The 19052-nt window shown below is 35.6% G+C and overlaps 1 protein-coding gene across 8 annotated transcripts in view; it reads right to left on the bottom strand.

Annotated features, from left to right (window-relative positions):
- Positions 1–453: 453 nt before the first annotated feature.
- ABCC9 (ATP binding cassette subfamily C member 9) overlaps positions 454–19052 on the bottom strand; it is a 152099-nt gene continuing 133500 nt past the window's right edge. For 5 of the 8 annotated variants that reach the window (XM_066264640.1, XM_066264658.1, XM_066264631.1 and 2 more), the window contains 9 exons: positions 18825–18926; positions 18141–18261; positions 16783–16913; positions 15609–15687; positions 14232–14340; positions 12252–12355; positions 9485–9618; positions 7856–7918; positions 454–3053 (listed from right to left, as the gene is read on the bottom strand). In XM_066264640.1, the coding sequence (XP_066120737.1) occupies positions 2916–3053; positions 7856–7918; positions 9485–9618; positions 12252–12355; positions 14232–14340; positions 15609–15687; positions 16783–16913; positions 18141–18261; positions 18825–18926 (981 nt within the window). In that variant the 3' untranslated portion in view covers positions 454–2915. Of the gene's footprint in view, positions 3054–6677; positions 6841–7855; positions 7919–9484; positions 9619–12251; positions 12356–14231; positions 14341–15608; positions 15688–16782; positions 16914–18140; positions 18262–18824; positions 18927–19052 lie in introns of all 8 variants that reach the window. The other 3 variants (XM_066264665.1, XM_066264648.1, XM_066264654.1) reach the window with 2 other exon arrangements.

A 19052-nucleotide genomic window follows, 5' to 3' on the forward strand; every position in this document is an offset into this window, starting at 1 on the left:
AAAAGTAATTTATTATATAATACTAAGCCAATATATTTTCATAGTAGGATAAACACAATACAGAAAGTAAAGAAAAGAACTCATAGTTTTAGGCACATGGCTAATTGTGAAAATAATTAATAGATCAATTATAGATCTAACTATATCTATTAGAGCCTTCTATGGGCCAGGCACTTGTATTACATGCCAAGGACACAAAGACAAATGAAGCATGGTCCCAGATCTCAAGTATGAGTCACTTAGAAGGTTCTTCTGATATCTAATCGAGACCTAAATTGACTTTAGAATGAGTCATGACTAGTAACATAAAAGTAAAAGACATATAATCCTTTAAGAGAATTTTTTCTCTCTATAATATCAGCAGCTTTGTGCTGAGACCAGCTTGGCAATGGGTGTGCACGAAAGAAAGGCACTGAAGGACTTAGGAAAAAACACACAAGACACAACACAACATAAAGAAAAGATGGGTACAGGGGTCTCCCAGCCTCTAGGACTGAGAGCCCAGATCTCTGCAGCCTCATCATATTTATTCATTTCTGTAATCATCAAGCAAATTAGTAGAGCATGGAATAAATTAGCACACATAGGTTCAGGTGCAGAGAAGGATGATTAGCTAATACCTTTCAGGTATGCAGGGAATGACTCTAGGGATCAGCTGCTTCCTTTAAACAATCTTATCCGTGCTTGCCAGGGCAGCGTTCTGACCCTGCAGGACTTGGCATTCCACAGTCCACAACAAAGACTTGTCTCAGGGCGGCATCCTAATCTCCGGCCATTTTCCTACAGCCTTGTTATTTTCATTTAAAGCTTTATGTATTTATTACTTGTAACAAATATTAAAGAATTATAATTTATTAAATTGATTTGGTGAATTAAATGTAAAATTTGTGAATGTAAACTTTGATTTGGTTAAGGCTGGTCTTTTACAGAGACACATCTATTCAGTAAAAAAGTTATTTCAAGATGAGTTATTTCTGTAATAAAGTGATCATACATAAGACATAATAAATGATTAAATAATTTTAAAAAATTATCCCTGACTTTATTCTGTCAATTTAGTTTTAGAAACAATTACTCAACTTAGGTGATTAAAAACTCTGAGGGAACCAGTGACCAATAGGGTGAAAGAATGGTAAACATGAATTTCAGTTTAGAATAATTATTATGCTTCCACTGACATTGCTTGTAGAGCAGAATAATTTAAAAATATTATGAGGGATTATTTCCAGGGCTAAATTCCCAGTTCTCTGTGAGAATGCAGTATAACTTGATAACCATCATGTAAATTCAGCTTATGAAACACTGCTGACCAGAAATGCTTTAAGGAGGTTGTTGGAAATTTTAGAAAGTATTTTCAAGATCAAATTAATAGTTACTGATTCTGTTTTGCTTACCTTTCTCAAAACACTAAGAGGGTTTTTCTCCAAATAAAGTTTTGTATATATTAACAAATGATGACAATTTAAGCTAAATAACGTAGTATACTTTTGTCCATCCTTGTGGAACTTATTTTAGGTAAACATCAAGCCTCTACATTCAAGTGAATGCTCACTCATATATTCTGGATGGACAAGTATTACAGATTTTCCAAGAGTGGATACACAGTACAATAAAATGAACATCAGAACTAAAGAAAGGGACCTTACATTCTTTTTCCATTAATCACAATTCTTCAAAATTTTACAATGTATGCAAAGCCTCATGGGAAAGTCAATGATGTACTAGATGGGCACAGAATTGTCGTAGAAAGCTTTGGTGGCTAGCATGACAGAAAAGGTAACTTTTAGTATTTTTGTATTTACTAATTTACATTTAAAAGAACATAACATGAATATCCCATCGATTTTTTGGGATTCACATTAAACATGCACATTAAAATGAGAAAACATTTTTTACATACACATTAGATTAGAGCAGGAGCAATAGACACATTTGTGACACCACTGGGCATAAATGTCTAAAAGAAGCACACTCTTTTTATATATTGCTCCTGTGCAAGTAAGGCCTGTGCTCCTGAATCTTGAATAATGTGAAATTTTAAGGCTCAGGATCATAACCACATCTAATGATGAATTAAATCATGGAAGGCTTTGGCTGGCCTGTCACTGAAGAGATAGGACCTAATTACTCTGAACTTGTGTATGAAAAGAAACATTATGCCTGACATCGTAATAACTCTTTCCTCACTAGACAGAGAAAAATGAAACTTGAGTATAGTTTTACAAATATTCAAATTCGTTTCATGATCTTCCTAGTTAAAGCTTTGGCCTTACAGAGCTAATATAAATGTGATAATTTCCTGGTAACAGGAAACAATTTAAATGAAAAAGACTGCCAAATAAAACATCAGTATTGCTAATGTTAATGAACACAGAAAATATTCTCACAGATAATGAATCTGAATGTTTCATTTTCTAATTGATTAGAAAACTTATCTTTTTATTCTCTTCCAGTAACATCTAGAGACACCAACAAAAAGGAAAAAAATATTCTTTAAAAAGAGTAAAGTAACACTGAATATTCATTGTAATTTCTATGCCTGAGAGATATTTACCAGACTTAAAATAATGAGAAAACATACCTGTTCATTTAACACTTAAAGTAGCTTACATGTTTTAATACAAACTTATAGGTAAAATGGCTTACTCATTAGAAAAATATCAGTAATGAATATATTGGGAAATAATATCTTGAAAAACAAAACAAAAATTAGGAAGAACAAAAGTCAACATAAAAAATACAATATTCATTGGTAAAGTGACATTGTTACTAATCACAAAGTTCTACAACATAGCAATTAAGTTTCATAAAAATGTATAAAAGTTTAAGATAGCACTTTGCAAAGGTCAAGATGATCCATTGAGTAGGTTATGACTGCATTATTTTAAATATGTGTTTTGTTTTAAGGCACCCCTTCACATATCTGCACGAACAAAAGAAGCAAATACTCCATCTTCCCGAGCCAAGAGGCTTTCTGGAGTGTCATATTCCAAAATATTTCCTCGCTTCATCACAATCACAAGGTCTGCCGTCAGAATAGTGTGAACCCGATGCTGTGAGTGAGAAGAACACAGTTATTTGTTACAAATTTTAGGGCACAAGTCAAAGCAATGGATTTGCATATTTCATCTATTATTAGGGACATTTTTTTACCTTGGGGTAAATTTTTAAAATACTGATCCAGTATGACTGGGTCTTGTATGGGCTGTAATAAATTGATTGTAGCTAATATAGTAGTTTCATCATTTTCATGGAAGTGTAAGTAGGCTAAAAATGTTTTGTCAAATAATTACCATATTTTTTGCTTTATAAAATGCTCTTTTTCCCCAAAAAAAGTGGAGGAAAAAATGCCTGTGCGTCTTATGGAGTGAAATATATGGTATTTTAATAAATATTTTAACACACCATTTGGATCAGAATATTTTTTTCTTATTTTCCTCCTTAAAACCCTAGGTGTGTCTTATGGTCAGGTGCGTCTTATGGAGTGAAAAATACGGAAAGTAAAAAGAGCCATCATGAACCAGTTGGGTTATAGCTTAGTCTAAACCAAAATTACCTCTTGTGTGGACTCAACTAATTCTGTGAGCTAACATGCAATTTGAAGAACCCTGATAGTTGGTCAATTCTGGGAAGACAATATGAGGAAGTCTATTCTGCCATACAGTATTAGAATGCATCATTGAGGAGTTCAGACATGCCGTCTCTTAGTCTTTCGAGATCACTGCTACTCTCTGGTTCTCTCTTCCCACACAGCACCCTCTGGAGAGAAGCTTTGGTGTTAGTAATAAATAGTAATAAAAGCTACTACTTATTGAACACATACTACACATTAAGTGCTCCACACACATCCTTGTTCATCATCGGAACATCCTCACATGTAAGTGTTATCTCTCTTCACTTTATAGGGCAGACCACTGGGGTTCACAGAGATAAAGCAAAAGCAGAAGATCACAAAGCTATTTAGCAGCAGGACCAGCATCAAAACTGGGCTTAATTTCAAAGTGTGAAACATGTCCAACCTGCACCAAACTGTTTCACAGGTAGTGTCAGCTACGTCAGGAGCCTGTTCCCCTGCGGCAGTTAGTGTGGTGAAGAGCACAGGCTCTGAAGTTAGACTAGGCTCACAGTTTGGTTTCATGACCTGTTTAGCTGTGCAACGTTGAGCAACAAATTTGACTGTTGATGCCTCAGCCTCCTATCTATAAAATGATGGTGGTAAAAGTACCTGCCTAGGAGAATGATAGGGAGGACCAAATGAGATAATCCATGTAAAAAAAATCAGCAGCACCTTGTCTGACACATATAAGCAAATAATAAGTGTCAGTTACTGTAATTTTTTATTATTATTATTTTTAGGATTTACAAGGGAAAAAATCTGACCAGTAGGCCTTTCCATTATACTTGCTAAGAGACGTGCTATACAATAGAAATATAATGTAGGCTACAAATGTGAGGCACATGTAATTTTAAATTTTTTAGAAGCCACATTGCAAATACACAAATAAACAGGTAAACTCTACTTTAATAATATATTTTAACTCAGTATATTCAAAATGTTATTTCAACATGTAACCAATATAAAAATTATTAATAAGTCTTTTACATTCTTCTATTAGTACTAAGTTGTTCAAATCCAGTGACTATTTCACACTTACAACACCTTTCAATTTGGACTACCCATTTGCAAGTGCATAATAGTCACATGTGGCTAGCTAGATGCTACCATAATGGACCACACCGTGCCAGTCAAAACGTCAGCATGCTGAAGGATGCTGCTACACCTGGGAAAACCATCTGTTTAGCTGATACACAGGCTTCCAAAGTACCTTCTCTTAACAACTCAAACTTCAATCTAAAGCCGCTGCCAGGGGCAAAGGCCTATCCTCTGCTGTGAGCCACCTAGATGGGGTAGGCTCAATGTACACAATTTCAGAAAAGCAAGCAGTCCTAGTTGGGACTTTCTAGAGGAGAAAAGAAACACATATGTGGAGTGTGCTAACGATGACAGCTTAGGACATGCATTACTATTTCCAACATTCACAGATAAACCTATCCGTCACTGAATATTGGTGGCTAATGATACATATTTAGGAAATACCACTAGTTGAAAAATAATGTTTATTTATTTTTGAGAAAGGATCAGAGCCATTTACATACTCATACATTTAGAAAAAGTAAACACTTAAACTGAATGTACTATTTAATTTTTATATACTGTACATTTTCCCTCCAAAAAATATTAGTTTTTCAATAACCATATCACAGATATTAAGAATTTGGCTTCTAAATTCATAAATAGAATATTATAAACATAGCCTTGATATTCTAAGATAATTTTTATTATAAAAAAATGAAAACATTGAAACACTTGGCCAATGGGAATAAATATAGCTGCTTTTTATTCTATTAATCCAAATTATTCTTTGCTTGACAAAACATGGTGTCAATTGCAATAGCATTGATACAATTTTCAAAATGTACCACAGGAATTAATCTAATTAAGAATAAAGAATAAACCATTTTTGCCCTGGCCAGATAGCTCAGTTGGTTAGAGCATTGCCTGGAAGCACAGAGGTTGCTGGTTTGATCCCTGGTCAGGACACATACAGGAACAGATTGATGTTCCTGTCACTCCCTCTTTCTCCTTTCCTCTCTCACTAATCAATGAATACAATTTTTGAAAAAAAAATTATTTTCATAAATAATGCCATGCACTATTTTGGTGGATGAGGGCTTCTTTTTATAAGTTATAAAAAATCACCATAAATTATTCCATAAATTTCATTGGCAGATAACAAAATGAACAGAAGAACTTTTAGCAGGGAAGGAAAACTGTTACTTGTCATAGAGCTGAGGATCATTCTGCAAATTGGTGGCACTCCGTCTCCTGTGAGTACGTTAGAAACAGCTGGTCTCACAGTACTCTGTTCTCCCCCACAGCTTCTTGTGTGTCCAGCGGGGAGAACTCAGCAAGGGTCTGTTTCTTCCCCGCCCCCTTTACTTGCACATTCAGAGGGAACAAGTTCCTTTTCCCTATCTCTCCATTGAGAAAATTCTTGAAAATATTACAGAGCCATTCTACAACTAGCCAATTCTCTTACCCATGAAATTGTTCACACGTTAGTGTGACTCAATGAACCATGGGACTTCTCCAGGGCCAAAGGGATCCCTGAGTTCACTGGGGAAGTGAGAGAAGGTGGGTTTCCCTCCATGCAGGCCTAGTTTACAGAGGGTGGGTCCTTATGGGGTGTCATTTCCTGCCACCATGTGAAAGCCATGCTTCAAAGGGTGCTCTTTTTCCCCATGCCACAGTCACAAAAATGGAAGCCTAAGCAAGCACTCCATTCAAAGCTCCATTATTCAACAGTTAAACTTAAGTCATTATTTAAATTAATGCATTCTTCAAGGCAAGTACAGAACATGCATGGTGTTTTTAAGGGTGCTTACAGAACACCCCAAGGAATAGGGAAATCAGTTCTTAAAATAACAGGTAAATCTGGTTCTTGAGTTTTCGTAAACTCTCTCGCATGCTTACATGTTCAAACTGAACATAACTGAAGCACTTCGTAGGGCTGATATGTGTGCCAGTACCCTGTAGTGAGCTCCCTCGCCACATCCCTCCCCTTGGAATCTGCGTTAGCATGGCCTTACTGAGGGGATGCTGCTAAGATAGCTACCAGAGAAGGGGAGGCTCACGATGGTCTACTTGTTGGTCATCACCAAAGTGGAAAAGAGGCCATTCTTGCAGGCAAGCAAGTTTGGAACCGTACCACACTCCACTAAGATACCCTCAGAAAAGACTAAGACAAGGCCTGCATCCATAATAGAAGAGACACGGTGCTAGAGAGAAAAGTAGAAAGAAGAAAGTGAATCAGCACGAGAGAAAATGTCCAGGTGGTTTATTTACAAAATCATTTTTGTTAAACACGAAGGCTAAATGTAAGAATCCACCCATCTGCAAAGAGAAAGAGAATACCATGGCCTATGATGAGGAAGTTATAACATAAATTACAGAGATTTAAGCAGTTCTTCAATTGAATTGGTACTCAGAGAAAGTATTGCCTTAGTGAGGCCTTCTTTAAATAAAGTTAAGTGAGGCCCTGGCTGGTTGGCTTAGCAGTAGAGCATCGGCCTGGCTTGTGGAAGTCCCAGGTTCGATTCCCGGTCAGGGCACACAGGAGAAGCGACCATCTACTTCTCTACCCTTCCCCCTCCCCCACCTTCTCCTGCTGCCATGGCTCAAATGGTTCAAGCAAGTTGGCCCCAGGCACTGAAGATGGCTCCATGGCCTCACCTCGGGCACTAAAATAGTTCCGTTGCTGAGCAATGGAGCAATGCCCCCAGATGGGCCCAGTAGGAGGCTTGCTGGGTGGGTCCTGCATGGGGCACACAGGGAAGCCTGTCTGTCTGCCTCCCTACCTCTTACTTAATTAAAAAAAAACTTAAGTGAATAGAGGCATAGAAATTAAATATAAATAGCAGAATTGGCATTCAGAGTTAAGAATTTTGCTTCTGAAACTGCTCATTAGACCATCAGATATTTGAAAAGAGAATTTTCCCACATGAACTGCCACCTGTACCTGGTGAAAAAGCTCAGGCCATGATCTGCTGGAACCTTACATTTAGGATATAATTTAGGGGAGGTGAGGAGAGCAGAAAATTTGGAAAAAATACAATGTAAAGACTTTCAGAGCATAATAGTTTTTTTTCCTTTTTTGCACAGATACAGAAACATTAGCAGAGAAATACATACATAATTCAATATAAGCATATTTTAATTGCTCAGAAATAAAGATTATTGAATCTTGGAACAAAAACTAAAGAGGAATAAATCAACTCTGTCTGCCATACTTACAGCTATTGTAACAACGGTGCGGTCTGCAAAAGCTGTCATTACCACTTTCTGCAAAATGTTTTCCTGCCAAAAAATAAACAAATTAAGTCTGAATTGTCCCTTAACTACTTCCTCTCCCTATGACACTTGGTCTCCAAGAATAATGTTGCTACACGCCCAAACCCCTCTGAGACTATACACTCCTCAGTCACTGTAGAAAGTATAACAGGGAGCCATCCCAGCAGCAAGTTCACAGATGCTGGGCTCTGCAGGTGTCTTCAAAATGGAAATGAAACTCATCTGATCAATGAGAGTGACTGATAAGTTCATAGCTTAGGAACTGAAAGAGGAAAATAACAGCAAAAGGGCATGGAAATGCTCACTTGAGTCACACCACAAATGGTATGTGTTCAAAACCAATAAAACTTGAAAAGGTGTTACACTTTGGGTCAGAAAAAGGAAAAGGAAAATACATGCCCCAAATTTAAAATTTGATCCATAAAAGAACATTCCAGAAAGGAAACATTTTTATTCCCACCACAAACCACTGTTACCATTATATTTTAAAAGATGTTCTGGATAAAGATTCTACCTCCCTCCTAGAGGCAAGCTTGATTACCTATGTCTTAATGTAAAAGAGTTCTTTCTTCCAATAAGGTACCTTATTGACAATTAATTCATTCTAATTCATTGCTGTTGTTATAATAATTTCCAAAATTGTAAAATCTTAGTAAGTAATACTAATTTTGATGTATTTATGTTGACTTAGGGAAAAGGCTTGATTAGAAACTATTTTACTGCTTTAAATTATGTTAATGTTGAAAAGTTACTTACTTTGTATAGTTACTTTAATTGATTAGTCTTACTTAACAGAAAGAAATGATGTTGAATTAGTAGTGGCTCTTAATCTTGAAGCTGTTTCACTTTTTGGGGTTGTTTCACCAAATCTAATGTTTACAGCAAGAAAATAATATAAGATTGTGGATCCTTTTTATTTTTGTTCTTTTTGATGCCAAACTTTTAATATTAAGTTTTATAAAAACTCTGATTGCTTGGTCATTCAGTTTGTGGTTTAATGTGAATTTTCTCCACTTAATCACAGCATTCTAGACGTATCTTTTTTCTTTTCTTTTACATAATTGACATTTTAAAATAATTTCTAAAGTCAAAGTTTCTTTTTTGTTAGTATAAACACATTGAGATGACCATTATTAATTGTAGCCATTATTAATTCTAGTGAATCCTTTTTCAAATTACTTTAGGAATTAACAATTAGCTTTGGTCATCAATTGATTCTATTAAATAGAGATCTGCATACTTCATTTTAGAATTTCCACAATAATACTTGAGTATTTGAATACAGTACAGTATTCTCATCTACTGAACCCAGGAATTTTACTGTTTTGAGAACTTAGCAAAAAGTAATGGCAAATGTATTTTGTGTTTACTAGCAATAGGAATACCCTTAAAACTGGTGTCTGTCTCCTTTATGGCAATTCTCCATGTACTAGCATGAGTTGAACAAGCTGCTGTATGAAATGACACTCCAAATAATAAGACTGAGGATTCAGAACCCAATCAGGAGAAGAAAATTATAATTTGCATATGCATTTCTCCGAGTCATCAATATAAAAAGCTTAGTGCACTCACCGTGGCCATGTCAATGGAAGCTGTCGCTTCATCCATGATGAGGATGCTGCTCTTGCGGACAAAGGCCCTAGCGAGGCAGAACAGCTGCCTCTGTCCAACACTGAAATTCTCCCCACCTTCAGTGACAACAGCATCTACATCAGAGAAAGAAGCAAGGATTTCATTGAAGAAATGCTACTATAGTATTTCTTGGGTAAGGTAATGGACAGATTATGTTCCATAAAGCAAGCTGGATATCACTTTATACTGGTGCAAAGATGTAATATGTGAAAAGTGAAGAGGAATTTTACATTGGAAAAATGAATATAATCCTGGGCCATTCAATTTTTGAGAATATTTTTTTACTATATGGAGATAAATTACCTTCATATAGTAGATATAAGACCCTGTTAAACATTTTGAAGAGTGGAAGACCTTGGAGATTTTTTATGTAACATAATTACCTAAGGAGATTATTTAACATAATTATCGAAGGCCTAGAAAGATGAAGTGGCTTGCCCAAGATCACATAGGTTAATTGTAACAGACCTTAACAAGAATATTCTCAACTATATATCCATTCTTTTTCCATTATGCCATCCCATTAAACTGTAAGCTCCGAGTGGATAAGGACTGGGTTTGTTTGTGTTCATCAATGTTCAGCACTTACTTGGTACCTGACACAGTGCCTGAATAAAACATTGCTGCACGGATAAATGAATATTATATACTCATTATTTTACCACCCATATTTCATAAAATATACTATTTTGAGTTTAAAATAAATTGTTTTCAAAATATATTTTTATGAGAATTTAAACACTTTTTAGTAGCGCTGCGTGTAAGTTTGTTTGTGGGGCAATTTCTATTGATATAGTCTCATTGCATCAAATTTTTTATAAATTCTCATGCTTGGGGCCCATGTATTTGTTCTCCAAATTTTAATTTACATCATAAATAGGGAGGGTTCTGGAGATGATGAATGTTCTTCACCAGAGTTGGCCTGAACCAGATCTTTATCAAGCAATTGGTGTATTCTTTATTAAGTCAATGGGCATAAACAACTTTCAGTTAAATAGTGTAAGTACAATCTCATTGCTTACACTGTACCACAGCCACAAACACCATGTCCACAATTCAAAGCAGGTGCATATAGCTTTCATGTTAATCAAGAGGACAATCATCAAGATGTAACTGGCTTGTCTTTCTATTAATGGCAAAGAAGGTGGCCTCTTAATACCAAAGGCGTAGGGTCTATAAGCATTATCAATTTTTCAAGTTGACTAGCTGGGCTCTCCAAAGAGACATTAAAAATTTTTATAGGAAAGATCATCCAGACCTGTGGAATTACTACCATAGTCTGGCACTAACAAGGTCAATGAAAATATCCTCAAAGACATGCTGTCTCAATTTTTGTTTGTGGGATGCCTTCTCCCTGGGACATAAAATCATAAAAAATATTTTTTTGACTAGCTCCTCCCTCCCAAATAAACTAGCAAATGAATATGGTTTTATTTAGTAGGTTGATTTTATTAAAACTTGATGCTAAAACTACACAATTAATTTGGCAACTACATATTACATTTTAAAATTAGAATATCAACCAACTGTTCTCTTTCTGATTGCTTTTTTCAGTGAGTTCAGATTTTACAAAAGCACAAATCCAAAACTATAGATGTTCATTTTTATGAATTAAATACTAACCTCTGAACTCTCTGTTGCTTCATTAATCATGTTGTTCTTTCCTTACTTACACTGGTCTTTTGTTCTGTCATGTTATTTGCCAGAAAGTGTACTACCTCTGGGGCTGAATTTATATCAGTGATTGAGTGGATGTTTCATCCTTTTCACAAGTAATCAAAACTGATACTGCAGCAAGGTAATAGAAAATAGTGTCTTGCCCTGGCCAATTGGCTCAGTGGTAGAACATCTGCCTGATGTGTGGAAGTCCTGGGTTCCATTCCCTGTCAGGGCACACAGGAGAATCGCCCATCTGCTTCTCTACCCTCTCCCTCTTATCTCTCTCTCTCTTTCTCTTTCTCTCTTCTCCTCCCCTGCTGCTGTCATGGCTCGATTAGAGCTAGCTGGCCCCAGGTGCTGAGGATGGCTCCATGGCCTCTGTGTCAGGTGCTAAAATAAAATGGCTCCAGTTGCAACGGAGTAGGGGCCCCACATGGGCAGAGCATCACTCCCTAGTGAGCTTGCTGGGTGGGTCCTGGTTGCGGTGAATGAGGAAGTCTGTCTCTGCCTCCCCTCCTCTCACTAAATTAAAAAGAAAAGAAAAGAATGTCTTTGAAAAATTATATAAATAAAAGAAATATACCCACTTAGCAGCAAAAAAAAAAAAAAAAAAAAAAAAAAAAAAAAAAAAAAAAAGGCAGCCAGTGGAGTGAAATTACCTGCTCCTAAATGGTAGCAAGCACTTTTTGTACTTAATAGTCTCTTTAATCTTCTTGTCTACTTGCTGAGGGTAACTAGGTAGATCGTGTGAACAAAATGGCCACAAGGAAATATTTTAATTGAAGTGACCTGTGCCTACCAAAGGAGAAAAGGCAATAAATGTATTAACTGGAATACTTTGGAGTGCTCACATGGAACAGAATGTGGTAAGGTTCATATTCTTGTACAACAGTAAAATCATTAGATTTTGAAGGTCCTAATGACCTTTAGAAGATTATTTTAAATATAAGGGGGTTTAACACTAGAATTATGTGGTTCTAGCATAAATTATAGATATGCATATTAATTGTATATTTTAAAAATAAATGTGCAATTTAAAAAAATTTACCTAGACCTCCAGGTAGGGATTTGACCATATTCTTCAACTGAGCAATTTCTAGAGCTTCCCAGAGTCGGTCATCGGTGCATTTGCACTCTGGATCTAAATTAAATCTGTAGGGAGCAATATCAGTTAATTAGTCAATAAATAAAAATAAAGAAAATGTTTTATATGTTTGTGTATTGCTGTTCTCTCCTTAAAATTCTATTTGTTTTGGTTGCTGCTGTATTCCCAGTATGTACAAGAGTGCTTAGGATAGAGAAGGCATTCAACTTATGTTTGATGAATGAATAAATGAATGACCTTAATGTTAATAAAAATGATTTTTGATGATATAATTAGTAACTTTATATGCATGTGAGATATAATAAAATTTATTGTTTGGATTCATCCACTTTTTTTGTGTGTGAAAGAGACAAAGAAAGAAAGAGAGAAGGACAGATAGGGACAAACAGAAAGGGAGAGAAATGACAAGCATCAATTCTTCACTGCAGTTCCTTAGTTGTTCAATGATTACTTTCTCATATGTGCCTTGACCAGAGGGCTACAGCAGAGCGAGTGACCCCTTGCTCAAGCCAGTGACCTTGGGCTCAAGCCAGCAACCTTGGGCTTCAAGTCAGTGACCTTTGGGCTCAAGTTGGTAAGCCTGGGTGCAAGCCAGAGATGAGAATGCGCTCAAGTCTGTGGCCTCAGGGTTTCAAACCTGGTTCCCCTGTATCCCAGTCTGACACTCTATCCACTGCACCACTGCCTGGTCAGGCTCATCCACTTTCATATTATGTTTTATGTAGCCTGAATAGTGTCTAGCAAAATATTCCTGCAGAACTGATGCTAAATACATAAATCTATCTGGGAACACATAAAGCTATTAGCTTTACCAACTCATTGTTCTGTATGAACCACAATAGTAGTAGCATATTTATTCAGAATAAATATATTCAGAGATATAAATTTACTATGGTATTATTAAATAAATTAATATATTCAGAACTTTAAAGTAATGATATGGATGAATATTGAGCAATCTTATATACATTTTCTCCTCAAGACAAGGAGTAATCAGTAAAAGAATGTGTCAAATTACTTTTTTGTAATTAAATAAATGGAGAAGGGGAGCAAGAGAGAACAAATGATAGATGAAATGACAGGCATGACCTTGTGGGTAATGCCATGGTGAACTTTAGAGTCAGACAAAGTTTATTTGGAATCACAGTTCTACTACTTAATAAGTGTGCAAACATGGGTAACTTACAGCTTCTCTGAGGTTCAAAATACTTATCTGTATTATGCATAATATGCATAATATATAGTAAAGGGTAGGGCAAAAGTAGGTTTCTAGTTCATATGAAAAATGTAGTCATTAATAAATAATATAAGAATAAACTGTGTTTCATGTATTCACAACTGTAAACCTACTTTTACCTTACTTTATGTATACTACAGTAATCTTTTGAGGATTTAATGAGACAATATATTTAAAGTGCATAGCAGATGGCAGATATGTCCATATTTTTCCCCTGTGGATGGGAAACCACAAACCAGGAATAAAGAAGATTGTAGCTGCTTCTTATAAGCAATTCTGGCTAAAAGAAAAGTTGTGAGAGATGGAGTTGGGGGAAATCAAGGTACTAACCAAATTCAATATCTGCTAAGGTCAGGCCAGACACACAACAGATAAGCAGGATATGTACAGGGTGGAATACTTAAGAGATATCTGCCAAGAATCACTGCCTCCAAGTCTAGAGGTAAAAGTGAGTTTTGTAGAATCAATGGAAAAGAATGCCTGGAGACATAAAAGATTATTGGCCTTCTATAGGCTAATTTAACAACTCTAGGGGTGCCCAATCCAACTGTTGCACAAATATTTGATCTTAGCATCTTGATAAGGTCATTTTACACCAACCTGAATAGCCATTCTAAGCAAAATTCTCCTATGTGCCACAGGGTAAATCCTGAGGCACACAATTTTCTGTTGACCATGTTACCTACCTAATAGAACCACTAAATAGGATTGGATCTTGCAGAATGATTGAAAGTCTAGAACGTAGTGTATGCAGTGGTAGTTTTGAAATGTCTATCCCATCAATGACAATCTTTCCTGTTAAAGAGAAACAAAATTGAAAAGCATGTAGCAAAATTAGAAGCAAAACAGTGTTTCTTTGTTTTGCAAATTGAAAACTGATTAACAAAAATTCTTCAGAAGTAATATATTATTTATTAAAGATCCTAATAGTCTAATGATTTTAAAAAGAGAATAAGTTATGGATAGTTCATGTGGGGTCAGAAAGGATGTTTCATACCTAATATGTTTAGTCATAATAATGGTTTTTAAATGAAAAGTGTCAATCAATAGTCTTTGGATCATGTAATTTATTTACACAGAAAATCCTTAGAGAAAATCTTTAAAGTATCTGTGTATAATAACCAGCCATGGAAAGAGCAAACAGCTAACTCAGTGGAAGATACATAACCTGTTCCTGAATATAATCCCCAAAGGAACAGCAATTACCACAGTTCAACTTTGTGTTCATAAACTGACCTCTGTATCTCATAGAGTTTTTGTGTAGATTAAATTAAATAATATAAATTGTCAAGTACAATAAAAATATGAAGTACTATCATCATTATCATAATCATTATGGATAATAATAGTGAGCTCTCCCTTGAGCTGATAGTCAAATACATTGCTGGATCACCTCTTATTCAAGATGGCTTATGTGCCAGCCTATTTATAGGCCTCTCAGTAATCAAATAATGTGACATTTTTTTTCTAAAGTAAAGATTAGGTTACTTTCATATATCTTATTATAAATAATTTTGTGGATGAATAAATACTTCTGTAAATTGTCAACATGTGCTTGGCACTCTATAGCAAAGGTTGCTCCCTCACAAAATGTTCAACATCATTAAACAATGTTATTAAGAAAGTGACAAGAGTCATGAACCAAAATTAAAAATACAGATTACTTATCTCCTTGAACATTTTACCTTTGATGGAGGAGATATACTTTTAGTCTGCAGGAAACAAGACAGCCTTCATTTCTCTTCCTTCCTTTTGAAATGCCACTTCTATCTACTGCTATTCACAATGGGTGGCCTTGTTTTCATTTTACCAGTTTACTAGAACCCTTTAATTCTATATCCTGAACTGAGTTTTAGGCTAATAGTTTTAGTTCTCCAATTTTACATATTGTTCTTTACTTCTGGACTGTTTAGCTGAGAAACCTGTCTCAAAACATTGGCTGTAGTACATAAAGTCTTTATAAATATTTGTTTGTTATTTCTGAATGGTTAGGTAAGTTGATATTACACTTATTAAGGGAAAGGACCAGATGTCCAATGAAAAATATTTAGTTAGTAACTCACCATCAAATATATCAACCATTCTGAAGAAAGCCAGAGATAATGATGACTTCCCACTGCCCGTGCGACCACATATGCCCACCTAAAAAAATCAACTGTCACTTAGAAAGATGAGGACTCAGACAAATGGTAGAAAATGCGAAAAAATATTTTTAATTTAGACATGATACCATAGTGAAACCACAATCTGTTTAAATACTTATATTAATATCATTTTCTTTACAGATCTCCTTTATGAATGATCATTATTTAGATAAAAACATGGAGTTCTCACCAAATTTTCAATAATTCCATTCCAACTACTTTCATTTCTGTGATAGTGTTGTTTTTCTCGGTGGCTTAAATTTTGCATTAAGTATATATTGATCTAATGACTATTTCTTTTTTTTTTTTTCATTAAATGGTCAGTGGGAAGACAGATAGATGGACTCCTACATGTACCATGACCGGGATCTACCTGCCTCCTACTGGGCAATGCTTTGCCCATCTGGGGCAGCATCTCTGTTGCTGGGCATCCGAGCTATTTTAGAGCCTGAGGTGAGGCCATGGAGCCATCCTTAACACCTGGAGCCAACTTGCTCAAACTTTTTGAGCTATGACTGTGGTAAGGGAAGAGAAAGAGAGAGAGAAGGGGTAAGGGGAGGGATGGAGAAGCAGATGGTCACTTCTGTGTGCCCTGACTGAGAATGAACCTGGGAATTCCACATGCAAGCTGATGCTCTACTGCTGAGCCAACTGGAAGTGATGATCACTTAGAAGTGATGGTTTTTTAAATAAAAAATAAAGAAAGTTTATTTTTAATGCACAGTTGTTCTTTTTTAAATAACTGAAACAAATCAACAGGGTTAGAGCTAGCACAAATGCAAAAGTTCTCAAGGGGCTGTCTGGTATGGCTATGAGCCAGAGACAGAAATTTTGAAAAACACATCTATTATTGACTTTCCTGATCTCATGGGAGACTAATGAATGGCAATATAACTTAGAGAACATATATTTTATTCTGATCTTATCTCTCCTTTTTTCTCTTATGTAGATAATTTGACCGGTAAAGCATAGAGAATATTATGTGAGCGAAGTGAGAATATACTTGGCTGTAATGTCTGAAGAACTTAGGTGGTAATAGAATGTCCACCTGAGGGTTTGTATGAAATAAAGCAAATGTCGGTGAATTCCATACCTTTTGCCCAGGTTTTATGTAAGCTTTGACATGTTTAAGAACAGGTTTCAGGTTATTTTCATATCTGACACACAGATCATGAATCTTGATCTCCCCTTCCTGTGGCCAATGTTCTGGAACTTGAGAAGGATCTGGGAGGTACAGAAAGACAGAGAAAGGGTGAATAAGAGGAAGAGGGAGAAGGAAAGAGAAAAAGAGAAACATACATTTATACATATGAACATACATTTTTTTTCTAAATTTAAAAAAATACTAAACCAAATACTGTGGTTTTTAAATTAAAATTATATATAGAGTAAAGGCTTATGGATTAAGTACTTTTAAAATAGTTTTGTTTGTTTGTTTTTGGAGCATTCAACAGCATCGTGTTTCTTCAGCATTCCACCACTCAATTCTATTCAAGATAATTCAACTGTGAATTCACTTCTTCAGTATATTGGTCATCAAACATTTGAGTGCTTAAAATGTGTGGGGTGTTGTGCAAGGTGCTGAGAATACAGAGATGAAAGACATGCCTTAGGTGCTCACTGTATTTTAGGGAAAACATACAAGTACTAAGTCAGCTCCTACAGTACTGCATGGAAAGACATAAGAAGGAAGCCAATCCAAGGTGTTCTGGGAGCACAGAAAAGGTGGTATCTAATCTAAGAGTGTTTCAAGAGGAAATGGTGTCTGAGATGAGTCATATTTGTTTCAAATATACATATATGGAGAAGAACAATAATAAAAAGAAAGGATACTCTGTTGGTATGGCCGGAGTAAAAGGTGTGTGGATGGATGATGAGAGATGAGACCAGCTAGCTAGGCAGGCAAGAGTTGACTAATGAAGAATCTAGTTGTCTATATATTAAGTTACCTGGATTTTATCCTTGAAGACTTGGATAGTTATTGGAGGATTCAGGCAAAGAAATGCATTTTAAGCATGATACTTGCATTTATGAAAGATTATTCTGTCATTAATATTGAATTTCCTGCCAGTTTAATTCCAGCAAAACTGAGAATCTCAGTCAGTATTTTAAGATCCAAGTTTCTTGACATCTATGTTAATAAGGTCTTGAGACAGACAATATGATAGTGCAAGGTTTGGGTTGGTAAATAATGTAAGAAATTCCAAATATTTATATGGTTCTTTTTGAATATTACTAAACAAAATCTATTTGAACTCTGGTTGCTTCGAAGATTTTTCAGCTTAAAAAGTCTTATCATCTCAGGTGCACCTAATCAAGCAAAGTAAAGATGAGAGTGCGTTCTCTGGAGACTAAAATGGAAAACAAAAGCAAAAATGACAATGTGTCTGTCATGCTCTATCTGAATAAAATATATATTTAAGTGAGACAAAATAATATTTAAAACAATACCCATGGTGCCTTCATAGTTCTCAGACTCCATAGTCAAGAAACTGTTCACTTTCTTCACTGCCCCCATCTGGACCTCCAGGTCAGCCAAGTTCCTCACAACCCAATTCAAATAATTGGTTATCTGTGTTAGATGACAAAAAAAATTTAATACATTAAAAGTAAAATATCAATTTCTGTAATTGCTGGATATTTGGAGATATTAGAATGCCTTGAGCATTTACTATATATCATGTGATACAATTCATAAGTGCAGAGATCAGAGAGGATGTCATGGGATAAAGTTGTCAAAGAAAGTGCCTGTTCATCTTTAAGGGTCCTTAAATGTCTCTGTTTTGTGAAGTCTTGATTTCCCTACACAGTGGATAGTAGCATGTGCCTTTGTTTGCACTTATTTATATTCACATTCTTTTTGGTGTCCCTAAATGGGTTGTGAGCAAGTCAAGACAGGGATCCCAAGGAGCCTTGGAGTGCTCTGATCATAGAGTTTGAGGAGGTTCTAAAAACTGGTTCACAATATCAGAAATAAATTCATACTGTCCTAAAATACTGTTTTCAAATCTACTAATATTTGCAAGATGTCATGAATTTCAAAGTTATCCTCTAACATCCATGAGTAAGAGTTGATAATAAGTAGGAAAAGGACCTCCAACACTGCACTGAAAGAGAGATTTCATCCATACCTACCGTAAGTGCATACAGAAGGCCTAAACCCACCAGTCCAGAATTGGAAGACCCGCTAATGCACGCAATAGATGCAGTGAGGACAATGCATGCTCCCAGGTAATCCTAAAAAGGAGGAAGAAAAATGTTAAAAATATTTCCTCCAAGTTCTTCTACCAAAGATCCCAATCAACTTAGGTGAAAACCAAGAGAATACACATTCCTCCTATGTGTCCAGTCAAGAGGAAGGCA

The sequence above is a fragment of the Saccopteryx bilineata genome, chromosome 1 (assembly GCF_036850765.1).
Source record: "Saccopteryx bilineata isolate mSacBil1 chromosome 1, mSacBil1_pri_phased_curated, whole genome shotgun sequence".
In the NCBI taxonomy this organism is placed as follows: Eukaryota; Metazoa; Chordata; class Mammalia; order Chiroptera; family Emballonuridae; genus Saccopteryx; species Saccopteryx bilineata.